The sequence below is a fragment of the Excalfactoria chinensis genome, chromosome 28, assembly GCF_039878825.1.
Source record: "Excalfactoria chinensis isolate bCotChi1 chromosome 28, bCotChi1.hap2, whole genome shotgun sequence".
Classification (NCBI taxonomy): domain Eukaryota; kingdom Metazoa; phylum Chordata; class Aves; order Galliformes; family Phasianidae; genus Excalfactoria; species Excalfactoria chinensis.
This window is the reverse complement of record NC_092852.1, coordinates 363,774-385,692: the sequence shown is the minus strand read 5'-3', so window position 1 is coordinate 385,692 and position 21,919 is coordinate 363,774. Positions and strand designations below refer to the sequence as shown.

The window sequence follows — 21,919 nt, the reverse complement described above, 5'->3', positions numbered from 1 at the left end:
CCTGGTTTTTCTGCAGCGACCTGCAGCAGGTTGGGGAATGATATGGCCCAAACAGCAAAGGCAAAGGTTCTCTCCTCCAAAGAGTGGCAAGAGCTGCCTTCCCACTGAAATGTGACAACTCTCCAAGTAAAGGACTACTCACAGCTGATCTGTGTACGGCCTTTAAGGCACAGAGAGACTTGAAAGACCTTTGGAGGTTCTTAAGTACCTGAATAAACTATCACAGCACTCATTTTTCTGCCTTCAAGGAAACAGACACAACTTACCTCTGGGTTTCTCCTGAGGCACAAAATCAGTATCCACCCAATCATCTGGGTAAGGAGCTCCAACATCATCATCTAAAATCAAGAACAGATGAGAGATGTTCCATTGCATGTTGCAGTCCCAATGCAGTCCTTAGTGACTGGGGACTGGTCAGGTAATGGGATGGGAGACTCAGGCCATGATTGCCAAAGCTACAGAATGTCCAGGGTGGCTTGGAGCGTGGCACTCAGCAGCTTTTCAAATTGACTCTCCAGGCCACTTGCAACACACTTCTGGGACCGCATGGAAGGGTACACAACCCGTCAGGGTTTTCTTACGGGGTGATCCCTGCTGGATCTCCCACTAAAGCACCAGAGAAAACGATGCCTGTTTCTTCCTCTGGGCTCCAGCTGGGGGTCTCTGTTGGGAACTGGGATTTGCCTGTGGGAGCACCAGGAAGCTGGAGCAGTAATGCTCACGCTTTTCCCAGCACGCTTCTTCTGAGCTCTCACATAGGACCTCTCCAGGGTGAAGGCCAGGCTCAGTCAGCCCTGGGGGAAGCGGTGCTTCCACAACCCACATCCTGCTCCTGGGGTGCTGCCTGTCCCCCTTCCCAACAAACCCCCGTGGAAAGGCAGCCCCGGGGCAGCGTGGCACAGACCCCCAAGGCAGAACAACCTGGACCTCTCACCCGTGGTGCTGCTTGGTCCCATCTCTGCCCACCCACCTGCTGCTGGAGCTCGCCCCGGTGCAGCACAAGTCTCCTGGGAACACATGGCCATCAGTAAGAGGAGGAGAGCAAGGTGGGCGGGGGGCATGGCCATGCTGCCACCACCGCTACAGCCACAGCAAGTGCCAGCATGGAACACCTGGGGTGCACATTGAGCACTGTGACCTCACGGAACACGGTGGGCATTATAACATCCCCCCATGATGCAATCTGTTCCACCACCGGGGCCAGGTTCCCCCTGGGCTTGTGAGCACTGTTGTGGTGGGTGAGGACTTGCACTCATCTAAAGCAGCAGGAGACCACAGCTGAAGTTTTCACACTTACATCATGGAAACAGAACCATGGAAAGGCTTGTGTGGGAAGAAATGTTAGAGACCCAGAGATGCTGTCAAAGGATAAAGAAAATCACTTTAATGTTTTTATTGCTTCATACAAATCAGGAGGTTTAGTTTTGCCTTTCAGTGGCACCAAGGAAGCCGTTTCTTCAGTGATGTTATATTTGTTATCACAATCTCTAACAAAAATGGCAAATTGAGCCATATGTGTAGCATAAATAGTTCAATTGATTGCCAGAGCATTTTGATGGGTTGACTGCTAGATCAGCCTGACTGCCTGGCTCTAGTTTGTTGAGACAGAATGATTTTAGGAAAATCCATTTGTTTTTTTTCAGGACAAATTATATCGGCCATGCCAGCTTGGATCAAAAGATGTCACAAACTCAATTCTGGAGTGTGAGTGTGTCACAGTTCCTGTTAGGATACATCATTAACTCTATTTTGGAGTGTGAGAACGTCATAGATTGGGCCAAAATAGAGGCATAAACCCAACTTCTGAGAGTGATAACTTCACAACTCATGTCAAAATAAAATAAATCCAAATAAAATAAAAAAATCCAATTTTGGAGTGTGAGAATGTCACAATTTGGGTCAAAACATGTCACAAATGCAATTCTTGTTGTGTGAAGGCCACAGTTTGGGTCCAAACATATCATTAATCCTATTTCAGAGAATGAGAATGTCACAGTTTGGGTCAAAATACGTCATAAACCTGATTTCTGAGAGGGAGAATGTCACAGTTTCATTCATAATATGTGTATAAACCCAGTTTTGCAGTGTGCGATGGCCACAATTTTGATCAAAATATGTCATAAGCCCAATTTTGGAGTGTGAGAACGTCACAGTTATGGTCAAAATACATCATGAATCCTATTTCAGAGCACGAGAACGTCGCAGTTACTTTTATTCTCCCCAGGGTCTGCAGGCCTTTTTCCACTTGCGCACTGCACTCGCTTGTCCAATGCACGACACAAAGCCCAAGTGAAACACCTGCTTGCAAAACAAGTCTTTGCCAAATCAAGATAAACAACCAAGGTCAGCTCTCTCTACCAAGCAAGTTATTTGTGACTACAGCCACAAATAGCAGTTCCATTTAAACTATGGCCAGGCTGAGGGAGATGGGCTTGTTCAGATTTGTCCTGGTTTTATGATTTTTGGTTACTGGTATTTCACATCATAACATCACATAATGCACTGGGAGTTAAAGTGTTAATGCTCCAGTTTTGGGTACCTGTCTGGAAGAGAAGAACTGCATTCCCCAGGGGGCTCTGCGGCCAGAGAGGAGATAGAACTCCTGGCATGGTCATCTGATCAGGTTCTTCTCTTTGTCACTCTTCTCCTTTGCCTCTCCTCGCTGCTGCCTGCCCCGACTGCGCTCATCACTTCAGTATTATCATAAGGCATGCAGCTTTCAGATACTCTCTCATTATATTTATTAGCTTCCTGCATTTCCAAGCAGGCAGCTCCTCCGCTGGTGCAGGCAGACTGGCTCTGCTGGGATCTAAAGAAAAGGCAGATTTTACAAGTCATTCCTCCAAGACCATTACCCCAGGTCTGAATTTTTGCAGCCCAAAGCTGTCAAACTGGGCTCTGGAGACTTCCACAGTGAGCAATCAGCGATGCCACTGACGAAATTCTCCTGGATGATCAAGGACACAGCAGTCCCATCTAAACAAGAGAGCAGAAACTGACATCTAGAGATTGTGTCCCTGGGGTTGGGGTAGAACAATCCAGGCTCCTTCTTTGCTGCCAGCCGCTTCCGACAGCTTTTACAGGAGAAGAGCACATTTGATGCAGAAGAAGGGAGTTACCTAGCAACCTGTTTGCCAGTGGGCTATGAGAGGAAATGAACTGATGAGAAGAATTGTAGACAATGGGTTTACATTCTGTGTATCCCCAGATCCGACTGTGCATGCAGAATATGAAAGGCAGAGACTGGAAGCTCATTTGCATACCAGAAGCATAAATTATCATCAACTTTAGCAGATATTAACATGGGATCATAGAATTGCAGGGTTGGAAAGGACGTACAAGGCCATCTATCCAACCATCATCCCATCACCATTACTACCACTGAGCTACCGAACCATATCTCATAGCACCTCATTGCAACGCCCCGAACACCAGCAGGGACAGTAACCCCACTACCTCCCTGGGCAGGACATTCCAGTGCCTGACCACTCCTTGAAAGCAAAAGATTTTCCTTATATTTAATCTAAATCTTCCCTGGCACTTGTGGCTGTTTCCTTGGGTCCTATTTGTTGCCTGGGAGAAGAGACCAAACCCCTCCTCATCGCAACCTCCCTTATAGAATAGTCTTCTCTGACTCCTCTTCTCCACACTGACCCATCTCAGATCCCTCAGCCACTCCTCATCAGATCCCACTGTGCTCCAGATAGGGGTGTTTTGGCCCAAGTTCAGTGCTTGACTTGTTGGTCTTATCCCAACACTTCATCCCAAGGGTTTCTCATTCTCTTTTACTGCAGTAGCAAAACTGAGTTGCAGTTGGGTTTTCACCTTCCTAACTTCCACCCTGCGCATCTCAGCAAATTCTTGGTCTCCCCAAGCAGCTGTTCCTTCTTCCAGAGGACACAGACTCTCTTTTTCTCCTGTAGTCCTAACAAAAGTTCCTGGATCACCCACACCAGTCTCCTTCCCCTCCAGTTCACCTTATGGCACTCAGGAACAACCTTTAAGACTTCCATCTTGAGGAGCATCCAGGCTTCCTGGACCCCTTTACCCTTTAGGAGCAACTCCCAAGGGACCCCTGCAACAAGCATCCTAAACAGGTCCAAGTCCACCCTCTGGAAGTCCAAGATAACATTTTTCTCATCACCTTTCTGACTTCTCCAAGAATAGAGAACTCTGCGATGTCATGGTCGCTCTGCCCAAGGTAGTCCATAACCTTCATATCTCCCACCAATCGTTACCTGTTAGAGGAGAAGAGGTCAAGCAGGGAACCATCCCTGGTAGGCTCTCCATCTTAAAAGCATGCATTGGATGGGACCTCAACATGGCACCTGGTATGGAGAGACCATTGGAGATGGCTCCCTAACCCTATCCCTAACACTAACCCTAACCCTAATGCAAACCCTAATCCCAACCCTAACACTAACCCTAACAATTACCTCTGTGGGTAATTGTTTCTCACTACAATCCGATTCTAATGGCAAAACTGGGAACCATTATGGGATTTCTGTGGGGGAAAGTGCAAGTCTGAATGTGATCCTGACACCCTCAGCTGCATTGAAAGACAGCTGGGGAGAACGGGTTATTGTAGAAAAGACTCAAATTGATGCACTCCATGGAAAATCCAGGATGGAATTCCCCATTCCTTGGGGTGACTGCAGTGACACCATGGGCTACAAAGGTTTTCCAGTGTTCCACTGCGATCTCCTTTGCAGTTGTCAGATGAGTGCACCCTGCTGATTCACACGGATGCGAGTGCTCCATAATTGGCTTCCTTTTCTAATTAGTGGGTGTGATTTTAGGCCTAGAGTTCAATTCGGGTCGATTTGGGGACATTTCGAGGGTAATTTGGGAGAATTTGGGGGCATTTGGGATCAACCTGGGGACAGTTTTGGGGTACTTTGGGGTCAATCTGGGGATAATTTGGGACAATTTGAGAGCATTTTGGGTCAATTTGGGGACAAATTTGGGTTAATTTGGGGAGAATTGGGGGTAATTTGGGACAGCTGGGGACAATTTGTGCCATGTTGGGGTTATCTGGGACAATTTGTGGACATTAGAGGACATTTGGGGTCAATTTGGGGACATTTCGGGTCAATTAGGGACAATTTTGGGGTGATTTGGGAATATTTTGGGACACCAGAGGACATTTAGGGTCAATTCTGGGACAATTTGGGTTGATTTGGCTACATTTGGGGTCAATTTGTTGACGATTTGGGGGTAACTTGGGACACTTTAGGGACATCAGAGGATATTTTTGGTCAATTTGGAGAAAGTTTGGGCCAACTTGGGTTAATTTTGGGGCAATTTGTGAACATTTGTGGACATTTGTGGACAATTTTGAGGTAATTGGGGACAATTTGGGGACATAGAGGACATTTTGGGTCAACTTTGGGGCAATTTTGGGGACTTTAGGGGACAATTTGGGGGTAATTTGGGATAATTATGGAATATTAGGGGACATTTGGGATCAGTTTGGGGCAATTTGGGGTCAATTTTGGTCATTTTGGGGACATTAGGGAACATTTTGGATCTATCTGGCCCCAACGTTACCTCAATGTGAAATTAATGCGACCCCAAAGTGACCCCAATGTGCCCCTAAAGTTCTATTGAATCTGCAACCAGCAGACAGCTGTGTGGTGAAAATGGGAGGCAATGCAGCCATGATACAGGACATGCTGATATTCCTTCAACCCTTCTTTCATTTTTACTCTGAGGAGGAACAAAGCATTGTTGCAGTGCCCACTGTGCTTGCCCTGCAGTCTGCTTCTTTGTCTGCCTCTAATTATCCCAGTAATCCCTTTTGTTTGGAAGTATGCCTTCAGGAAGCATGGTTTTATTAAGTGTCACTTCCTTGGGCAGCATTGGTACGAACTCCAGGTATCTCTGCCCACAAAGTCCTCCAATAATACCCCAGAAGGTGCTGCACCCAACAGCTCACAGTGCTCTCAGTCCTCATATAACACTGCATGTAGTTCAGAACCAAGTACAGCTGTGAAGTGGGGTGTTCTAATCACACAGACTGTGGACAACCTGTTCAAGCATATGACCAGTCTCATGGGAAACGGCTAACTAAATATCTGTAGGATTTAGCACGTGAGCCTTACCCTCCCACATATCGACCACTCTCCTGAGCTGGGTGTCCCCCACAAGCTCCCTATGAGCACATTGCACTCCAGCATTCACTCATTAGTGAACCCATTAAGCAGCACTGCCTTCCTGTTGATCCCTGATGGACACTACTTCGTTCTCGCCTGCTTACCTTCACATCTCTGATAACTGCTTTTTGAAATCGGTCCAGTCAATTTTCCATGCACTGTATCACTGAAAAAAAAAAATTAAATTAAATTAAAATTAAAATTAAAATAAATAAATAAATATAAAATAAATATAAAATAAAATAAAATAAAATAAAAATAAAATAAAATAAAATAAAATAAAATAAAATAAAATAAAATAAAATAAAATAAAATAAAATAAAATAAAATAAAATAAAAATAAAATAAAATAAAATAGCCAATTTGTTGGTAAGGCAGCTGTAAAATGTTATGTGCCAGTCATGGAATCATAGCTCCAACCCCCGTGTGGCATTCAGGACCAACAAGCTCCACATTTAACACTAGACCTGCCTGCCCAGGGCTCCATCCAACCTGGCCTTGAACACCTCCAGGGATGGACGGGGCATCCACAGCCTCTCTGGGCAGCTGTTCCAGCACCTCACCACTCTCACAGAAAAAAACTGCCCCCTGACATCCAACCTCAATCTGCCCTCCTTCAACTTCAAATCATATCCCCTTGTGCTGCTGCTGTCGACCCTTTCAAAGAGTTGACTCCCCTCCTGTTTATAGGATCCCTGTAGGGAAAGGAAGGCTGCTGTGTGGTCACCCCGCAGCCATCTTTTCTCCAGGCTAAACCAGTCAAGGCAAACAGGTCACAGCCTTTGCTTCACCCACAATCCCAGTCACCTCATAGAATCATAGAATTGCTCAGGTTGGAAAAGACCTTCAAGATCACCAAGTCCAGCTGCAACCCAACCATACCACCTTAACACTAACAGCCCTCCACTAAACCATGTCCCCAAGCACCACGTCCAAATGGATTCCACTGATTGATTTCCAACACAAATGACAGCGTGTTTTTCCAACCCGAGTCAGATGAAAAGAAAGTTCCAGACTTCCTTCTCAAAACTTCATGTCCTTAGGAAGGGTGAATAGAGACAAATCAGAAGTGGAGAGGAAAGGAGCTGCTAAAGTTGCTTTGGGTCGTTTGTCTCCAGTATAATTAAAAATAAGTATAGTGCACAATGCCGTTACGTTTTGCATCCATCGTTTCTAAATGGCAAAACTGACAAGGGTTTATTTAAAGATTTGGTTTTCAAACTAAGCACAGATCAAGCAGAAATCGCTTACGTGGAAGGAATCCTCCACTGAACATCTGCTTTTAGGGTGCTCCCAACAAAAAAAGCAAACGTAGAACATCATCCATTTGCACATCTCCTGCTGCAAGCAGCTGTGGTTGTCTGAAGTACAACTGAGAACAGCAGATCATCTCAGCTTCATTTGGAATTTCTTAAAGGCAGACTGAAAGTTCTGGAGTTGTGCAAAGATGTAACTGGGAGCGAGTCATCATAAAGCTGAACAGACTCCCTGATAGACCTTATCACTGTGAAGCCTTAGGAGCCTGCAATGCAGGACAAAAAGTGCCAATGAATAAACAGGGGGTTCTTTTGTATGCACTGTTAATCTTTTCACAATTGAGAAACCTTTCATCCGCTATCACTGTTGTTTGGGAGAATTTAGGGCCAATTAACTGATTAGAGGAATTTACCGTTCTTGAGTATGTAAGATGTATGTTGAACACAATAAAGGAGCTCTATTCTGATGCCACAGTAAACTGAGAGAGCTCTCTAACTGGACTGAGCGCAGACAAATGCCAGCTTGTAAAATGGAAATGATGGTAATACTCAGATCTTTACTCAAGTCACTAATAATACCCGATACGTTCCTCTCTGTGTTAGAAGGAGAACAGCATCAGAGCTGCGTGTGGGTTTCTGCAGCAAACGGAACCGACTTTGAGATGCTCCCACTGTCCTTTAGCACTGAGAAAGCTGAGCATGAAGAACTTGGGGAAGCATAGGATCTCAGCATCACCACAAATCCCTGTTCTTTTTCCCGTGTCTGTCGACTCTTTAAGTGGTACAGCCTGAAACCGTGTGGTTCTAAAAGTCATGGTGGAAAAACTGGAAAAAAAACCCTCGAAGAATGAGGTTTAGAATGAGTGGAAGCATCATTATGCAGATCAGTAATTATGGAGCGATTGTGGAGCTCAGGATCTCAGCACAACAACCCGTTTGCATTCACAGCGCTGCAGAGTACGTTGAATTTTTGAGCTATTTATTCTTTTGAAGATTTGAAGTTAATAAATACAGAGGTTGTTCGTTTGTTCCTTCCCAGGCATGTTTGCTTTCTGCTCAGTGTTGGAAACAACATCCAAATGGAGTTGTTTGTATCTGAGCATTGCAGTGTTCACTGGGATAAAAACAAGTGGGCTTTGCATTGTCTGAACTGAGAGGTGACTGAGCAGGTTGCTTAGACATGACTTGATCAACACACATTAGAATTTCTTGCTTGAACTTTCAGTTCAGTCCTTAACAAATCAGAGGCAATCCCTTCCCTTCCCCCTCCTCCTGTTCACCTTCCCTTTCCTTCCCCCCCCCCCCCCCCCCGGTTCTCCTTCATGTTCTCATTCCCTTTCCCTGCACTTTCTCTCCCCCTCCAAGTGGGACGAAGGAGGGACTAGAAAGACCACAACAAAGTAGAATTTGTGGCTTGAGCTGAAAGCAATTTACTAAGGTAGAAAAAATAATAGGGGGGGGGGAAATAAAATAATAAAATTCTGATATTGTTCTGATAACAATATTTGCACATTGATGTACAAACAAAAGAAGCTTTTTTTCCACATGATGTCATACGGTATGAAATATCCCTTTGGGTTGTTGAACTCAGCTCCTGGAGCTGTCCCATCCCAAATCCTTCAGCCCCCATGGCTGAAGGGCAGCACACAAAGCTGAGGAACTGAAATGGCGCTGATCAGCAGTAAAAACATCGAGGTGTTCCAGCACTGCTTTTCTTCTGAGGTCAGAGCATCCCAGCTGAGCCCAGGATGGTCCCCACCCCTCATTCCATATCACTTACAGATTCCAGACTTTTCCATACATTCCAAATAACTGCCGTCATCTTTCCTGTTGGTTTTTTATATACGCACACAGATATCATACCCACAGTCTATGGGCCATCCCTCTAAATTGGCAGTGGTGTCCACTGAGCCCATGCCTTTGGCCTCCATGTGTCATAGCAGTGTGGTGCTGGATTGTTGTGTGCTGGATCCAACTGTGGTTCTGTGAGAATTCCTTCTTCTCTAACCTGCAGGATTCTGACTGGAATACCATTAATGAGGCACAGAGCGATCATAGGAAGGATAATACGCAGTATAATATGGAAACTAAGATGAAATTGACGCAGAAACCTCGAAAAGCTGGGGAGCAGGGATCCCTCGTTGCTTGCCCTGTGATGATGTGACAGTGAATCCCCACACATCCTTCTCTATACTACGTAAACGTTGATTCCTTCTGGAAGATGCAGTGGGCTGTGGGACAGTGCAGCAAATCTGGAGGTGCCCCATCTGGAGGTGTCTGAGCCAATACCAGATGCCAACACACAAACAGCCAAATGCTCATTGGAACTATAGGGGCATATTTCACCCACTCTGCACTATCACTTTCCCCACAGGAGCTTTCTCAGGGCAATCCTCACTTCCCTGTTCCTCATTCCATAGATGACAGGGTTAAACATGGGGGTCAGAATCGTGTAAAACAGGGAAAGGTATTTGTCAGTGTCTGCAGAGTCCCTTGAGTGGTGTTTGCAGTACACGACCGTGGCTGAGCCGTAAAAGAGAGTCAGCACTATGAGGTGTGAGGAGCAGGTGGAAAAGGCTTTGTGTCTGCCCGTAGCAGAGTGCATCTTCAGAACCGTCCCAATAATTCTAACGTAGGAAACGACGATCATGAAAAAGGGAACGATGGCAAAAAGCAGGATGATAGCGTTCAGGGTCACCCGGCTCCAGAAAGTATCTGCACAGGCCAGCTCCAACAGAGGGGGAACATCACAGAAAAAATGATGGAGGTGATGGGATGCACAGAAGGGCAAGGTGAACACTTGGTAGGTCTGTCCCACTTGCATTGGTACAGCAACCACCCATGAGCCAACCACCAGTCTGACACAGAACCAACCATTCATCACCAGGCTGTAGCGCAGGGGGTCACATATGGCCACATAGCGGTCGTAGGCCATAGCAGCCAGCAATAGGCACTCGGTGCATCCCAGAAAAAACAAGAAATAAAGCTGGGCAGCACAGCCGAGGAAGGAGATCCGAACATCTCCCGTTAGGAAACACACCAGCATTTTGGGGAGAGTGGCTGACGTGTAGCAGATCTCCAAGAAAGACAAGTTTCTCAGGAAGAAATACATAGGGCTGCGGAGGCTCGAGTCCAGCACTGTAACCAGCACAATCAGGCTGTTCCCAATGATAACTGTGACATAAATGAGAAGCAAGATGGTGAAGCACACACCTGGCAGACCAGGGGGATCAGAAAACCCCAAAAGAAATCCAGGTCCAGCGGTGTGATTCATCAGGATATTTCTTTGGGGCATTTTTCTCTGCATAAAACACCAACATCACTGTTAGAGAATTCCCATTCACAACCATGTACAGCTCCAGCACACAGTGTAGAGACAGAAGAGCAAAATGGACATCAGGATTAGGAGAGCTTGACCAAAATCTGAACGTAGGTATGGAAACCTAATGTAGTCCAGAGGGCAGACTCAAGATGGAAGCCAGAATCACCCAGCTGAGCATGGGGCAGAAACTCCCATGTTTGGTCCTCCTTCTAGAATAGTTGCCTAAGGCACCGAGCATGCAGTGCAGCTTTGAACCCCCAGCCCCATGCGTCACCCTGAGGAGCAAAAGGCTGCTGGGGGTCTCCTTCCCCCCACACATCCCCCTACAGCTACCTGGGCAGCTCCCAGGGGAGGCTGAGTGCAGAGTCCGGCTGGCAGCTGAGTCCCTGCTCCAGCACACAGCCCTGGGATACAGGAATCCTGGCTCTGTACGACAGTCCTTCACACTTCCATAGGGACGGGATCCAGCTGAATCCGTTGAGGCATCTTATCCTGAGGTTGTAGTCCTGGGTCCTGGAGGGGAGTCAGCTCCCTCCCCCCACACCTCCCACACATCCAGCTGCACCAGCACTGACCACACAACTGGCCCCCTGCGTCTTTCTCCTCCGTTGGCATCAATTCCCAACTTTGTTGCATTCACTCTCCAGTCATCAGCTCTCACTGACTACACTTCCCTCGTGGATCCTCACAATGCTATCCCCATGCTGGCTGTACCTCCCTCTCCCTGACAGAGCTGCCATCTGTGTCACACGGGTTCTGCAGCACTCAGTGACATCTTGGAGCCTGCTGTAATAAAAAATACCCTTAAATATGACATCTCCTTTTTTGGACAGTGATCCTTGAAAACTTCATCTGCAACACTGAGACCTCCCTAATGAGCAGTTCAGGTCTTGAAGACTGGAGGGAAATGGCTTGTTAGGACTTTCTGCACTGTTAATGAGCCCCACAGCGTATGTGGTGTGTGTGAACTTCAGGGACTGAGAGCAGACTGCTGTAACCAAATGATGAAGGTGCAGTCAAAATGCTGTCCAGAAATGTTGGAAAGTGCTGGAGCTTTTATTGGTCCCTGTGGGGCCATTACCAACAAAGTCTCTCCATAGCCGTGTTAGAGCAGATAACTGGAGGCCGTGATTAAAGGCAGGCAAAGGCCCTGTGCAGGTGCTGTAAGTTAAGGAAAACCCTTGTTTTGTCTGATGAAACAGAAGGGCTGAGCCATAGCTGCAGCCTCTGGAAAAGGTGGTCCTGTCCCTCACAGATGGCCCAAGGCTCTCCCACAGTCAGTGGGTGTGGAGTGTTATGTGACGGAGAATGGTACTACACCTACTGGCCTCCCTACAGGGCTGCATGGAGGCAAAGAGGCCCCAATGTCACAGGGACAACATGTGCCCTCCAGAGCCTCAGCAGCAGACACAACTGCTGCAGCCAAGAAGACAAAGAGCTTGGTTTTCTGTTGGGGCTCTCCATCCTTGCCAGTGCTGTTGGCCATCTCCACCAGAGGCTGTTCTATGTAGCCCTACACTGGCCTCCTTTTCCCTGCATGCTGCAGACACACAACTCGATTCCTGCACTGGCACTCACCCTGGCACTGCCTTACTTTGATGGTTCTGCAATCTCACCAGTTGTTCCTCGTGACACAACAGCACGGACTGATCACAGAGTCCTGATGGAGGTCTCCAGCACCGCAGCACTACCATTGGAGGTGAGAGCTGACCTGTCAGCTTGTGCTGAAAGAATCATTCCTAAGGTCCTTTTCCAGCCACGTTCCATCTGTAGTTCATTCAATGCTGTCACGTCCTGTCCATGAAGAGTGGCAGAGATGATCAGATTTTACAGTCCCTCCGGTTAGATTAAGGCAAAACAACCCTCAAGATTCACACATACGTGAAATAAAAGATCAGGTTATTTAAGAGGTTTCTACAAAATGGTTCTCCTGTATGTGTTGGCCCTCTCACAATTGTATCTGTCTAAGCTGTACGTTTTAGTAAAATATCACATAAGGTTTGAGTTACTAACAGCTTTCAGAGAAAAAGAGGAAAAAGAGGAATTAAAATGAGTAGGAAGACCATCTTATTATCCTTTATCTCCTTCACCAGCTTCAGCTCCATGTGAGCTTTAGCGTACCTTGTTGCTTCTCTGCAAACCCTGACAACACTCCTAAACTCCTCCCAAGAGAACAGACCTTTTTTCCACTTTTCCTAAAACTTCCTTTTCCCTTTGATCTTATCCATGAGCTCCTTGCTCATTCATGCAGGTCTCCTGCTCCCCTTCCCTGATTTCCTACTCTTTGGGTGCCATTTAAATACTGTCCAGCTCTTGAGGGCCCTCTACCTTCAAGCACTCCAGCCCATGAGATACCTCCAAGTCCCAGAAAAGTCGAAATTGCTCTCTCACGTACAGGGCAACTTCTTCACCTCATTTCCCCAACCTGCCTTTCTTAAAAAGGACACAGCCATCCACAACAGCATGTCACTCAAGTGAGCTGTCCTACCACATCTCTGTGACTGCAGTGAGATCATGGCCCTGTGACTACCCACTTGCTCAGAGTCCATCAGGAGCCCACAGACCCAGTTTCTCAAAGGCCTGCCCAAGATCAAAATACCTAAAGCCTTGATCAAGACTCTGCCCCCTCAGTCAGGCAGCAAATGGGAGCCTCAGTGCCCCCAGCAAGGTGCCCCCAGTTACTGATACTCTCCATCCTTTCTTGGTGGCACTGACATTGATGCAGTCTGGCCCCACTCCCTATACTTTTTACTCACTGCAATCTCATGGTGATTCTCAGGGCATGGGTTCTGACGATTTTCCAGACCCTCAGCCCTTCTGGCCCAAGAGACTCCATCTATTATGCAGGGACACTGCAGGGGTTGGTGGCACTGTGGGTTATGGGGGCAGATGCCTCCCTCTGCTTTGAGCAGAAATGAGCAAATGAAGAGAAGGTAACCATTTGTGTGGGTAAATGCTGTCAGAATACATTCCAAAGTGAGGTAATTCTGTATTCCAGGTCTACAAAAGAAATCCTGTAGCACAGAGAAGGCACCTTAGCCTTGTACACGAACCACTCAGCACTCATCTATGTGCAGAAATGAAACAAAAACCTCATGTCAGTCTGAGCAAAGCAAATCCTGGCACACTAAGCTAAAGAGCCCAGACCATGCAACAACAGCACAAACAGCATTAGAGACTCTGATGGCAGCATTTCCATTTGCAATCCTGTGTGGTGCTGCAGAAGAAAACAAAGAATTGCCATGGTGGGGAAATCTGAAGAGCTTACCCCATTAAAGACAAGGTTAAATTCCTGACGCCTTAATCTTTTTGCTTAGCACCACTATGGGGAAGTGGGCTACAAACTTCTGTTAAAGATGATGGGCACAGCATCAATAGATGGCAATCTGACATTCACACCTGGTTTGACAGTAATATTGTTGGGTATTCTCAGTTGGCAAAGCACTAAGAGAAGTTTCTAACAGAATCACAAGTTCCTGGATTAAGTCCCTTCTGCAGGGGGTGCCAGTGATGCTACTTGCTCCCTTGCAAACTTTTCCTGCCTGGGGAGAAGCATTAGGGCCTCCCTCATCCTGGGCTCTCCAGCATCCTCAGGGTCTCTCTGCTGGGGGTTTTTCCCCCATGAGAAATGAGCTGACAGCCCTGAGAGAAACACTTTCTGCAGGAGACAGACTCCCAGGACGAACCTGTCCTGTGGACTGCAATGTTTAATGAAGAACAAGCTCTGGATGAAGGTCTTCTTAGAGTGTGAGGAGCTCTCTGCTCTACACAAAGCCCTTCTCACACTCAAGACTTCCTGCCACGTGAACTCATTGGTGCAGGCATGTACTGGGCATCACCCCAGTGCAGACATTCTGCTACCACAGCAGATGGGATTCTCTGAGGGAGATAAAAGACAATTCCTGGGCATCTCCCTGCAAACAGACACAGCAGAAACGTTCCACCTGACAGGAGGTTTATTTTGGTCCCAGAGCTCTTCCTCTACTCAAGGCATTTGTAAGGTTCAGAACCACATAAAGTCACAGGTGGTGACCAGCCTGTGGATCCAGCAGAAGCTCTTCTCATGATTGTGACATTTGCAAGCCCTGTTTCCTTTGAAGATGTGCCATTTGATAACAAAGCTGGAACTTCTTCTGAAGGTTTGCAAAAGTCCAGGTGCTTCTGCAGCCTGCCTGTGTGTTGTGGATGTGCTTGAGGGTGCTGAGATTAGAACTGCTCTTAAAGCACTTCTCACACTCAGAACACTTCGCTCCTCTGTGCATGAGCTGGAGCAGCTTCAAATCCCAACCCCTTTAGAAGCTTTTCCCATACTAAGGACACTTAGAGGGTCTCTTTTCCCTGTGGGTGCTCTGATGCCGGATCAGTACAGAACGCCTTGTGAAGCTCATCCCACACTCAGGACACTTATAGGGTTTCACTCCTGTGTGGATGAGCTGGTGGCGCTTCATATCAGAACTCCTTTTGAACCTTTTTCCACACTCAGGACACTTATATGGTCTCGCTCTTCTGTGGATGCACAGGTGCACCTTCAATTCAGAACGCCTTCTAAACCTTTTCCCACACTCAGGACACCTATGGGGTTTCTCGTCTGTATGGGTGCGCTGGTGACGCTTCATATCAGAACTGGTTCTGAAAGTCTTCCCACATTCAGGGCATTTATATGGTCTTGCTCCTGTGTGAACACGCAGGTGCAGCTTTAATTCATAACTGCTTTTGAAGCTCTTCCCACACTCAGGACACTGAAAGGGTTTCTCTCCTGTGTGGATGCGCCGGTGGATGCTCAGGTGGGTTCTCCATTTGAAGCTCTTCCCACAGTAGGAGCACTGGCAGGATCTGTATCCTGCGTGGACACGCCGATGGTGCTTTTTGAGGGTCTCTTGGCTTCTGAAGTTCTTCCCACACTTGCTACACTTACATGGTCTCTCTCCTGTGTGGATGCGATGGCGTTCTGTGAGGTTGGAACTCCTTTTGAATCTCTTCCCACACTCAGGACGTTTAAAGCGTCTCTTTGCCATGTGGATACGTTGATGGGAAGACAAGGCAGAACTCTGTCTGAAGCTCATTCCACACTCGGAACACTTAAACGTTCTGTCTCTAAAGAGATAGGTCTGATGAAATTTCAAATCAGAACTGCTTCTGCAGCTCCTCCCACACCCAGGCCTCTTACAGTGGCTCTTTACCGTGTGAATGCTCTGATGCAGAATCAGTAAAGAACGCCTTCTGAAGCTCATCCCACACTCAGCACACTGAAAGGGTTTCTCTCCTGTGTGGATGAGCCGGTGGCGCTTCAAATCAGAACTCCTTTTGATGTTTTTCCCACACTCAGGACACTTATATAGTCTCACTCCTGCGTGGATGCACTGGTGCACCTTCAATTCACGACGCATTCTAAAGCTCATCCCACATTCAGGACACTTATAGGGTTTCCCTCGTGTGTGGATGAGCTGGTGGCGCTTCATATCAGAACTCCTTTTGAACCTTTTCCCACACTCAGGACACTTATATGGTCTTGCTCCTGAGTGAACACGCTGGTGCAGCTTTAATTCATAACTGCTTTTGAAGCTTTTCCCACACTCAGGACACTGAAAGGGTTTCTCTTCTGTATGGGTGCGCTGGTGACGCTTCATATCAGAACAGGTTTTGAAAGTCTTCCCACATTCAGGGCATTTATATGGTCTTGCTCCTGTGTGAACACGCAGGTGCAGCTTTAATTCATAACCGCTTTTGAAGCTCTTCCCACACTCAGGACACTGAAAGGGTTTCTCTCCTGTGTGGATGCGCCGGTGGATGCTCAGGTGGGTTCTCCATTTGAAGCTCTTCCCACAGTAGGAGCACTGGCAGGATCCGTATCCTGTGTGGACACGCCGCTGGTGCTTTTTGAGGGTCTCTTGGCTTCTGAAGTTCTTCCCACACTTGCTACACTTACATGGTCTCTCTCCTGTGTGGATGCGATGGCGTTCTGTGAGGTTGGAACTCCTTTTGAAGCTCTTCCTACACTCAGGACGTTTAAAGCGTCTCTTTGCCGTGTGGATACGTTGATGGGAAGACAAGGCAGAACTCTGTCTGAAGCTCATTCCACACTCGGAACACTTATAAGTTCTGTCTCTAAAGTGGTAGGTCTGACGTAATTTCAAATCAGAACTGCTTCTGCAGCTCCTCCCACACCCAGGCCTCTTACAGTGGCTCTTTACCGTGTGAATGCTCTGATGCAGAATCAGTAAAGAACGCCTTCTGAAGCTCATCCCACACTCAGCACACTGAAAGGGTTTCTCTCCTGTGTGGATGAGCAGGTGGCGCTTCAAGTCATAACTCCTTTTGATGTTTTTCCCACACTCAGGACACTTATATAGTCTCGCTCCTGTGTGGATGCACTGGTGCAGCTTCAATTCACGACGCATTCTAAAGCTCATCCCACACTCAGGACACTTATAGGGTTTCTCTCCTGTATGGATGCACTGGTGACGCTTCAAATCAGAACTGGTTTTGAAAGTCTTCTCACATTCAGGGCATTTATATGGTCTCGCTCCTGTGTGAACACGCTGGTGCAGCTTTAATTCATAACCGCTTTTGAAGCTCTTCCCACACTCAGGACACTGAAAGGGTTTTTCTCCTGTGTGGACGCGCCGGTGGATGGAGAGGTGGGTTCTCCATTTGAAGCTCTTCCCACAGTCAAAGCACTGGAAGAATCTGTCTCCTGTGTGGACACGCTGGTGGCGCTTCCAATCAGAACGACTTTTGAAGCTCCTGTCACACTCAGAGCACTTATATGGTCTCACTCCTGTGTGAATGCGCCGGTACAGCTTGAATTCATAGCTGCTTTTGAAGTTCTTCCCACACTCAGTACGCTTACATGGTCTCTTTGCTGTATGGATGTGATGGTGTTCTGTGAGGTTGGAACTCTTTTTGAAGCTCTTCTCACGCTCAAGGCATTTATTTGGTTGCTCTCCTGTGTGGACATGTTGCTGTTCTATGAGTTCAGAACTATTTTTCAAGCTCTTCTCACACTCAGAACACTTGTACAGTGTCTCTCTTCCATGTGTAAGCTGCTGGGAAGTGAGGCTCCCACTGTCTGTCAAATTAATTCCACAGTCAGAGCACTTAAAGGGTCTCTCTCCTGTGTACGTGCACTCAGACTCAGTGCATGGGCATGCATTCTTGCTCCTGGGTTCTTCAGGCTGCATTTGACCTATGTTGAAGTCCACAGGGTTCCTCAATGTCATTTCCAGACACTTTCCCAGGGACCTCTTGATTTGCTCACCCTGACCTTGCTGCAGGCCTTCTTGGACGTCCCCTCTGATTTCTTCCACAGAGATGCAACCATACTGTATTTCTGCTTCACAACTTCTCTGCGGAACCTCCTCTGTATTTTTGATCCCATCAGCTGCCAGATGACAAAGGAAATCCAAAAATAGCACACAGTGCCCAAAATAAGACACACATAGAGTAAGATCTTACAGCCCCAGCTGCCTCCTTCCCTCCACCACCTCACCTGGGCTGAGGTCTCCTGGCATGGAATCAGGGCTACGCTCATCTGGGATACAGGGCTCTTCCCCTCCTTCAAGCAGGGAGATCACAAGGGGTTTGGGGCCTGGAAGTGGAGCTTCAGGGAGAGAAACAGAGAACAAGAGAGCATTTCCATTATTCTGGCACAGTGTCTGTTCAACAGCTCCACTCTGAGTCCCTCTCCATGGAGAAACCACAATTTGGGCCTGAATGACATTGGGCCCACAGCTTCCTTTGGAGCAAAGAATGCTTTTACGATATTTTCCTTAAAATGAGCTTTACAACGGCTTGTTTATTTTCTTACAATCTACCCATGACCAAGGCATCAAAACGCTGATGGCAACTGAATGGACAACTCAAAGGAGAAACCAGGGAGTCATCAGCTGGAGCTGGTGGACCATGCAATGCACCAACACAAGGGCTGGTTTTGTCCCTCCTGGCTGATGCCAGCTTGCCAGCACTGACTCTGGGGCTTTTATCAGAGTGATGAGAATGCTGAGCCCTCCTGAAAATCATGCTTCTTTGTGTTTCTTTTGTTGCTGATGGAGTTATCAATATATAACTGCATGGCAATTATTCAAGGCCCGATTTGCAGAGGCTCATTCTACAAAGCCAAAGGAGCCCTAACGAGGAAGAAAGGCATCAAAGCTCTCACCCAGCGAGGCCACGCACTGGTACGTCTCCAGCATCACGTCCCGGTACAGCGTTTGCTGCGCAAGGTCCAGCAGCTCCCACTCCTCCCTGCTGAAGTACACAGCCACCTCCTCAAAGCCCACGGGCTCCTGCAAGCAAGGAACAGTCAAGGCCCAAGGAAGCAGCTCGCACAGGACAGAAATCCCTATCCCAGCCACTTCTCTGTCCCCAGCACACACAAGCTCCCTCTCCCCTGCATTCACATCCCTGGCCTCTTGGCCTCTCCTGCCTGCTTCCCCCAGCCCCTACCTCAGCTGGATGTGCTGCGGCCATTTGTTGCGCTCCTGCAGGCTGGGATGATCACCACTGGAAGGCAGAAGTTGAACTGCAGCCTACGGGGACAAGAGAAATGGCAGGGAAGCTGTGAGGGAACGCAGCAGTCCCTGTCCCAGTCCAGACCTCTGCAGTCCTTCTGCAGGTGATGGCACAACAGGCCTTGCACAGCAAGACAATGAGGAGCAGCGAGGATAATGCTCTGGCTCAAAGAGATGAAACATCACAAAGCTGTCTCAAATTGGGAGGCTGAAAGAACTGGTAGCTGAAATTCAGTTCTGCAGCTCAGGGCTAACTGAGCCTGGGACTCAAGACAAAGCATGGCAAGGAGTCAGTCATCTTACCCCAAAACAGGGAGCAGATCAAGCACCTTTCCAGCTCTGCTGCACAGCTGCGGGCTGCACCACAGGACTGCCCATCAAGCAGGGATGTCTCTGGAGCTCACACCTGCACTGAGATCCCTCGCAGCTTGATGTCAAGACTCCTCAATACAAATCTTCTGTAAGACACTCGTGGTTACTCTGCAGCTTTCAGAGCTTCTCTGAGGTTCTGTCTTAGAGAGACTGGGCACATATGATCACTTAGACATTAGCTCTTGTTCAAGCCTGGGATTTATACTGGATCCAGGCTCACCAAAGCTCTTTATCACTGGGGTTCAAAGAGTTTAGACTGCAAGGGAGACCACTCTCATCACTTAACTTGAACCCTTCCTGTAGGTGTGTGTTTAACCCTACATGCAGTATATAACAAAGAGCATCCAGACATTTCCAGTCGTGTTAAATCATTATTAAGTTAGTTAAGCATATCAATTATATCCATAAATATTGTCCTGCTTCTGCCTTGGTACTTTATATTGTAGTTGCATCCATCTTTGACAAATTGGCAAAGTCTTTAGAATACAAACATGAATGAGAGGGCTGTTATCTGGAAAATGACAGGTTTGGAAGTTGTATATGAAGCCAAGGAGAACAGAAATAAATAGGAACAATAGGGAACGGAAACTAATGCAAAGGAAAATAAATGTAAAGAATTGCAAACAAATCTCTCAAAGGGGAGCAATCGATCTTGAAAATGAAAATAAAAAACAGAAGGAAAAAAAGCATTCCATCTTGCATTCCTAGCACTGCCATTCCCAATCAGCACCCTGGTATTATTCTTTAGTCTAATTGCAGCAATCCAGAAATGAGGTGACAGTGAAGGAGGGTATTTCATCTCCTGCACTGTCAGGGACAGCAAGGAAAGGATCACAGCAGGAAGCAGAAAACAGCTTCCCACTGCTCCTGTCCACCCCCATTGTAAGGTTGGCCTGCAGTCACAACAAAGAGTGCCCAGAAGGCATCATCAGCCCCCCACGTGTGCCAGGAAAAGGAGGGCAATAACTGAGCCTTTCATTGAGAAATCGGCGCTATGGGAAAAGATATCAAAAGGAATTAACTCACCCCTCCCGGTAACAGCTTGGAGAAAGGCACGAGCTGAAGAAAGCAATCCGGCTGGCTCGTCCAGCCCTGCTGCAGCACAGAAAGGGGAGGAAACCCCCGCAGGCTCAGATTGCACGGAAGCAGGATGGCTTCAAATCTCGTAGCTCATTCATTGGCTCACGCTGTGACCCTGGGATTCACATCCGGGAATGAATAACAACAGCTCACGGGTTGATATCAATCCCAGCTGCTCTTTGGGGTGTCTGACAATGTCTCTTTCAGAAATTCAAAGCGCCAACATCAGGGTTGACCCAACTCGGTGCTGGGAAGCTAAGCATGAAGTTCAGGCAGCAAAGAGTTAAGATTAGCAGAATGAAGAATAAAGGTGGATCACAGAAATGAAGGGGAAAGAGACTTTACAGAAGCAAAAATGTGGAGGCTGCTAAAAGAATGGGGAGGGCAACAACTCGGGATTAGGACAATTGGGGGGGGGGGGGGGAAGGACATAAAGACTTGGGGGGGGCATAAAGAGAGAACAGCTCAAGGACATTTAGTGAGTAAATGATAAAATGCCCACAAGGCAGAACTGGTTCGGGGCTGCCCCTCCCACAGGGTCAGAGGTTTACAGTGAGGAAGATGATAAGCCTTCATCCCACGACCACCAGGTGAAGCCCACAGCTGCTCACCACGCGTGCACGAGGGGGAGGGACTGTGTGCCAAGTGCTTCTCGGAGATACAATGAATCCCTGTACAAACTGTGGGAAAATCACTGATTATGTATCAGCTCTGCCTATATCTGCCCCAAACTTTTGTCCTCCGGCGTGCAAGAGAGGTGGAGCGATCCCCCTTGCAGCGGGATGCATGGGCATCACTCATTAAACATACCTGCCTAATAATCTGCTGGGACGATCCTCCGCTGCAACACGCGATACGGCAAACGGGAACGCCGTGCCCACGGGGGGAGGGGAGGGGTGGAGGGAGGAAGGGGTGACACGCTCCGCCCCGCTCGGCCTCACCTGCTCCGCTGGGCAGAGTCCGCCGTTCTCTTGCAAGCGGCTCCGACAGCGCCGAGAGCCGCTCACGGGGCGGAGCGCCGGGATGTGCCGGGAGCAGCAGCACCGGGGGGGACACAGCGACAGGCGCCGCTCGGAGGGACCCTCAGCGCCGGAAAGGGGAGGGGAGGGAAGCGGAAGCGGACGGAGCTGCGGAGCAAAGCAGAAGCCGAGTCCCGTCCCGCCGGAAGGAACGCCTTCCGCGGCCGGGAGGGAGGAGGAGTTCCGGGATGGAACGACTGGATGC

The 21,919-nt window shown here is 47.9% G+C and overlaps 2 protein-coding genes across 10 annotated transcripts; both read right to left on the bottom strand.

The window, feature by feature from the left end:
- Positions 1-3,808: 3,808 nt before the first annotated feature.
- Positions 3,809-10,718, bottom strand: LOC140263326 (olfactory receptor 10AG1-like). Its single transcript, XM_072358200.1, has 3 exons — positions 9,275-10,718; positions 6,260-6,321; positions 3,809-4,238 (listed from the first exon to the last, which is right to left on the bottom strand). Exon 1 carries the CDS (start codon positions 10,716-10,718, stop codon positions 9,771-9,773), a length of 948 nt encoding a protein of 315 aa, XP_072214301.1. The 3' UTR covers positions 3,809-4,238; positions 6,260-6,321; positions 9,275-9,770.
- Positions 10,719-15,037: 4,319 nt separating this feature from the next.
- LOC140263312 (uncharacterized) lies at positions 15,038-21,845 on the bottom strand. Of its 9 annotated transcripts, none has more exons than XM_072358167.1 (8): positions 21,506-21,845; positions 21,307-21,375; positions 20,642-20,950; positions 19,547-19,701; positions 19,179-19,261; positions 18,892-19,018; positions 18,223-18,333; positions 15,038-18,114 (listed from the first exon to the last, which is right to left on the bottom strand). In XM_072358167.1, the coding sequence occupies exons 5-8, from the start codon at positions 19,200-19,202 to the stop codon at positions 15,044-15,046; spliced, it is 3,333 nt and encodes a 1,110-aa protein (XP_072214268.1). In that variant the 5' UTR covers positions 19,203-19,261; positions 19,547-19,701; positions 20,642-20,950; positions 21,307-21,375; positions 21,506-21,845; the 3' UTR covers positions 15,038-15,043. The 9 variants fall into 9 exon arrangements, with proteins under 9 accessions (XP_072214268.1, XP_072214269.1, XP_072214267.1 ...); XM_072358168.1 differs by having other exon boundaries at positions 20,642-20,810; XM_072358166.1 differs by having other exon boundaries at positions 20,642-21,375.
- Between the last annotated feature and the right edge of the window lie 74 nt (positions 21,846-21,919).

Excerpts from the sequence above, each read along its gene's own strand:
- LOC140263326 (XM_072358200.1), bottom strand. The coding sequence starts at position 10,718 with ATGCAGAGAAAAATGCCCCAAAGAAATATCCTGATGAATCACACCGCT.
- LOC140263312 (XM_072358169.1), bottom strand. The coding sequence starts at position 19,202 with ATGGCCGCAGCACATCCAGCTGAG. Across the intron at positions 19,019-19,178 it reads CCGCAGCACATCCAGCTGAG|GAGCCCGTGGGCTTTGAGGA; the intron begins GTAGGGGCTGGG and ends CCTTGCTTGCAG. Across the intron at positions 18,334-18,891 it reads CCAGTGCGTGGCCTCGCTGG|CTCCACTTCCAGGCCCCAAA; the intron begins GTGAGAGCTTTG and ends CTCTCCCTGAAG.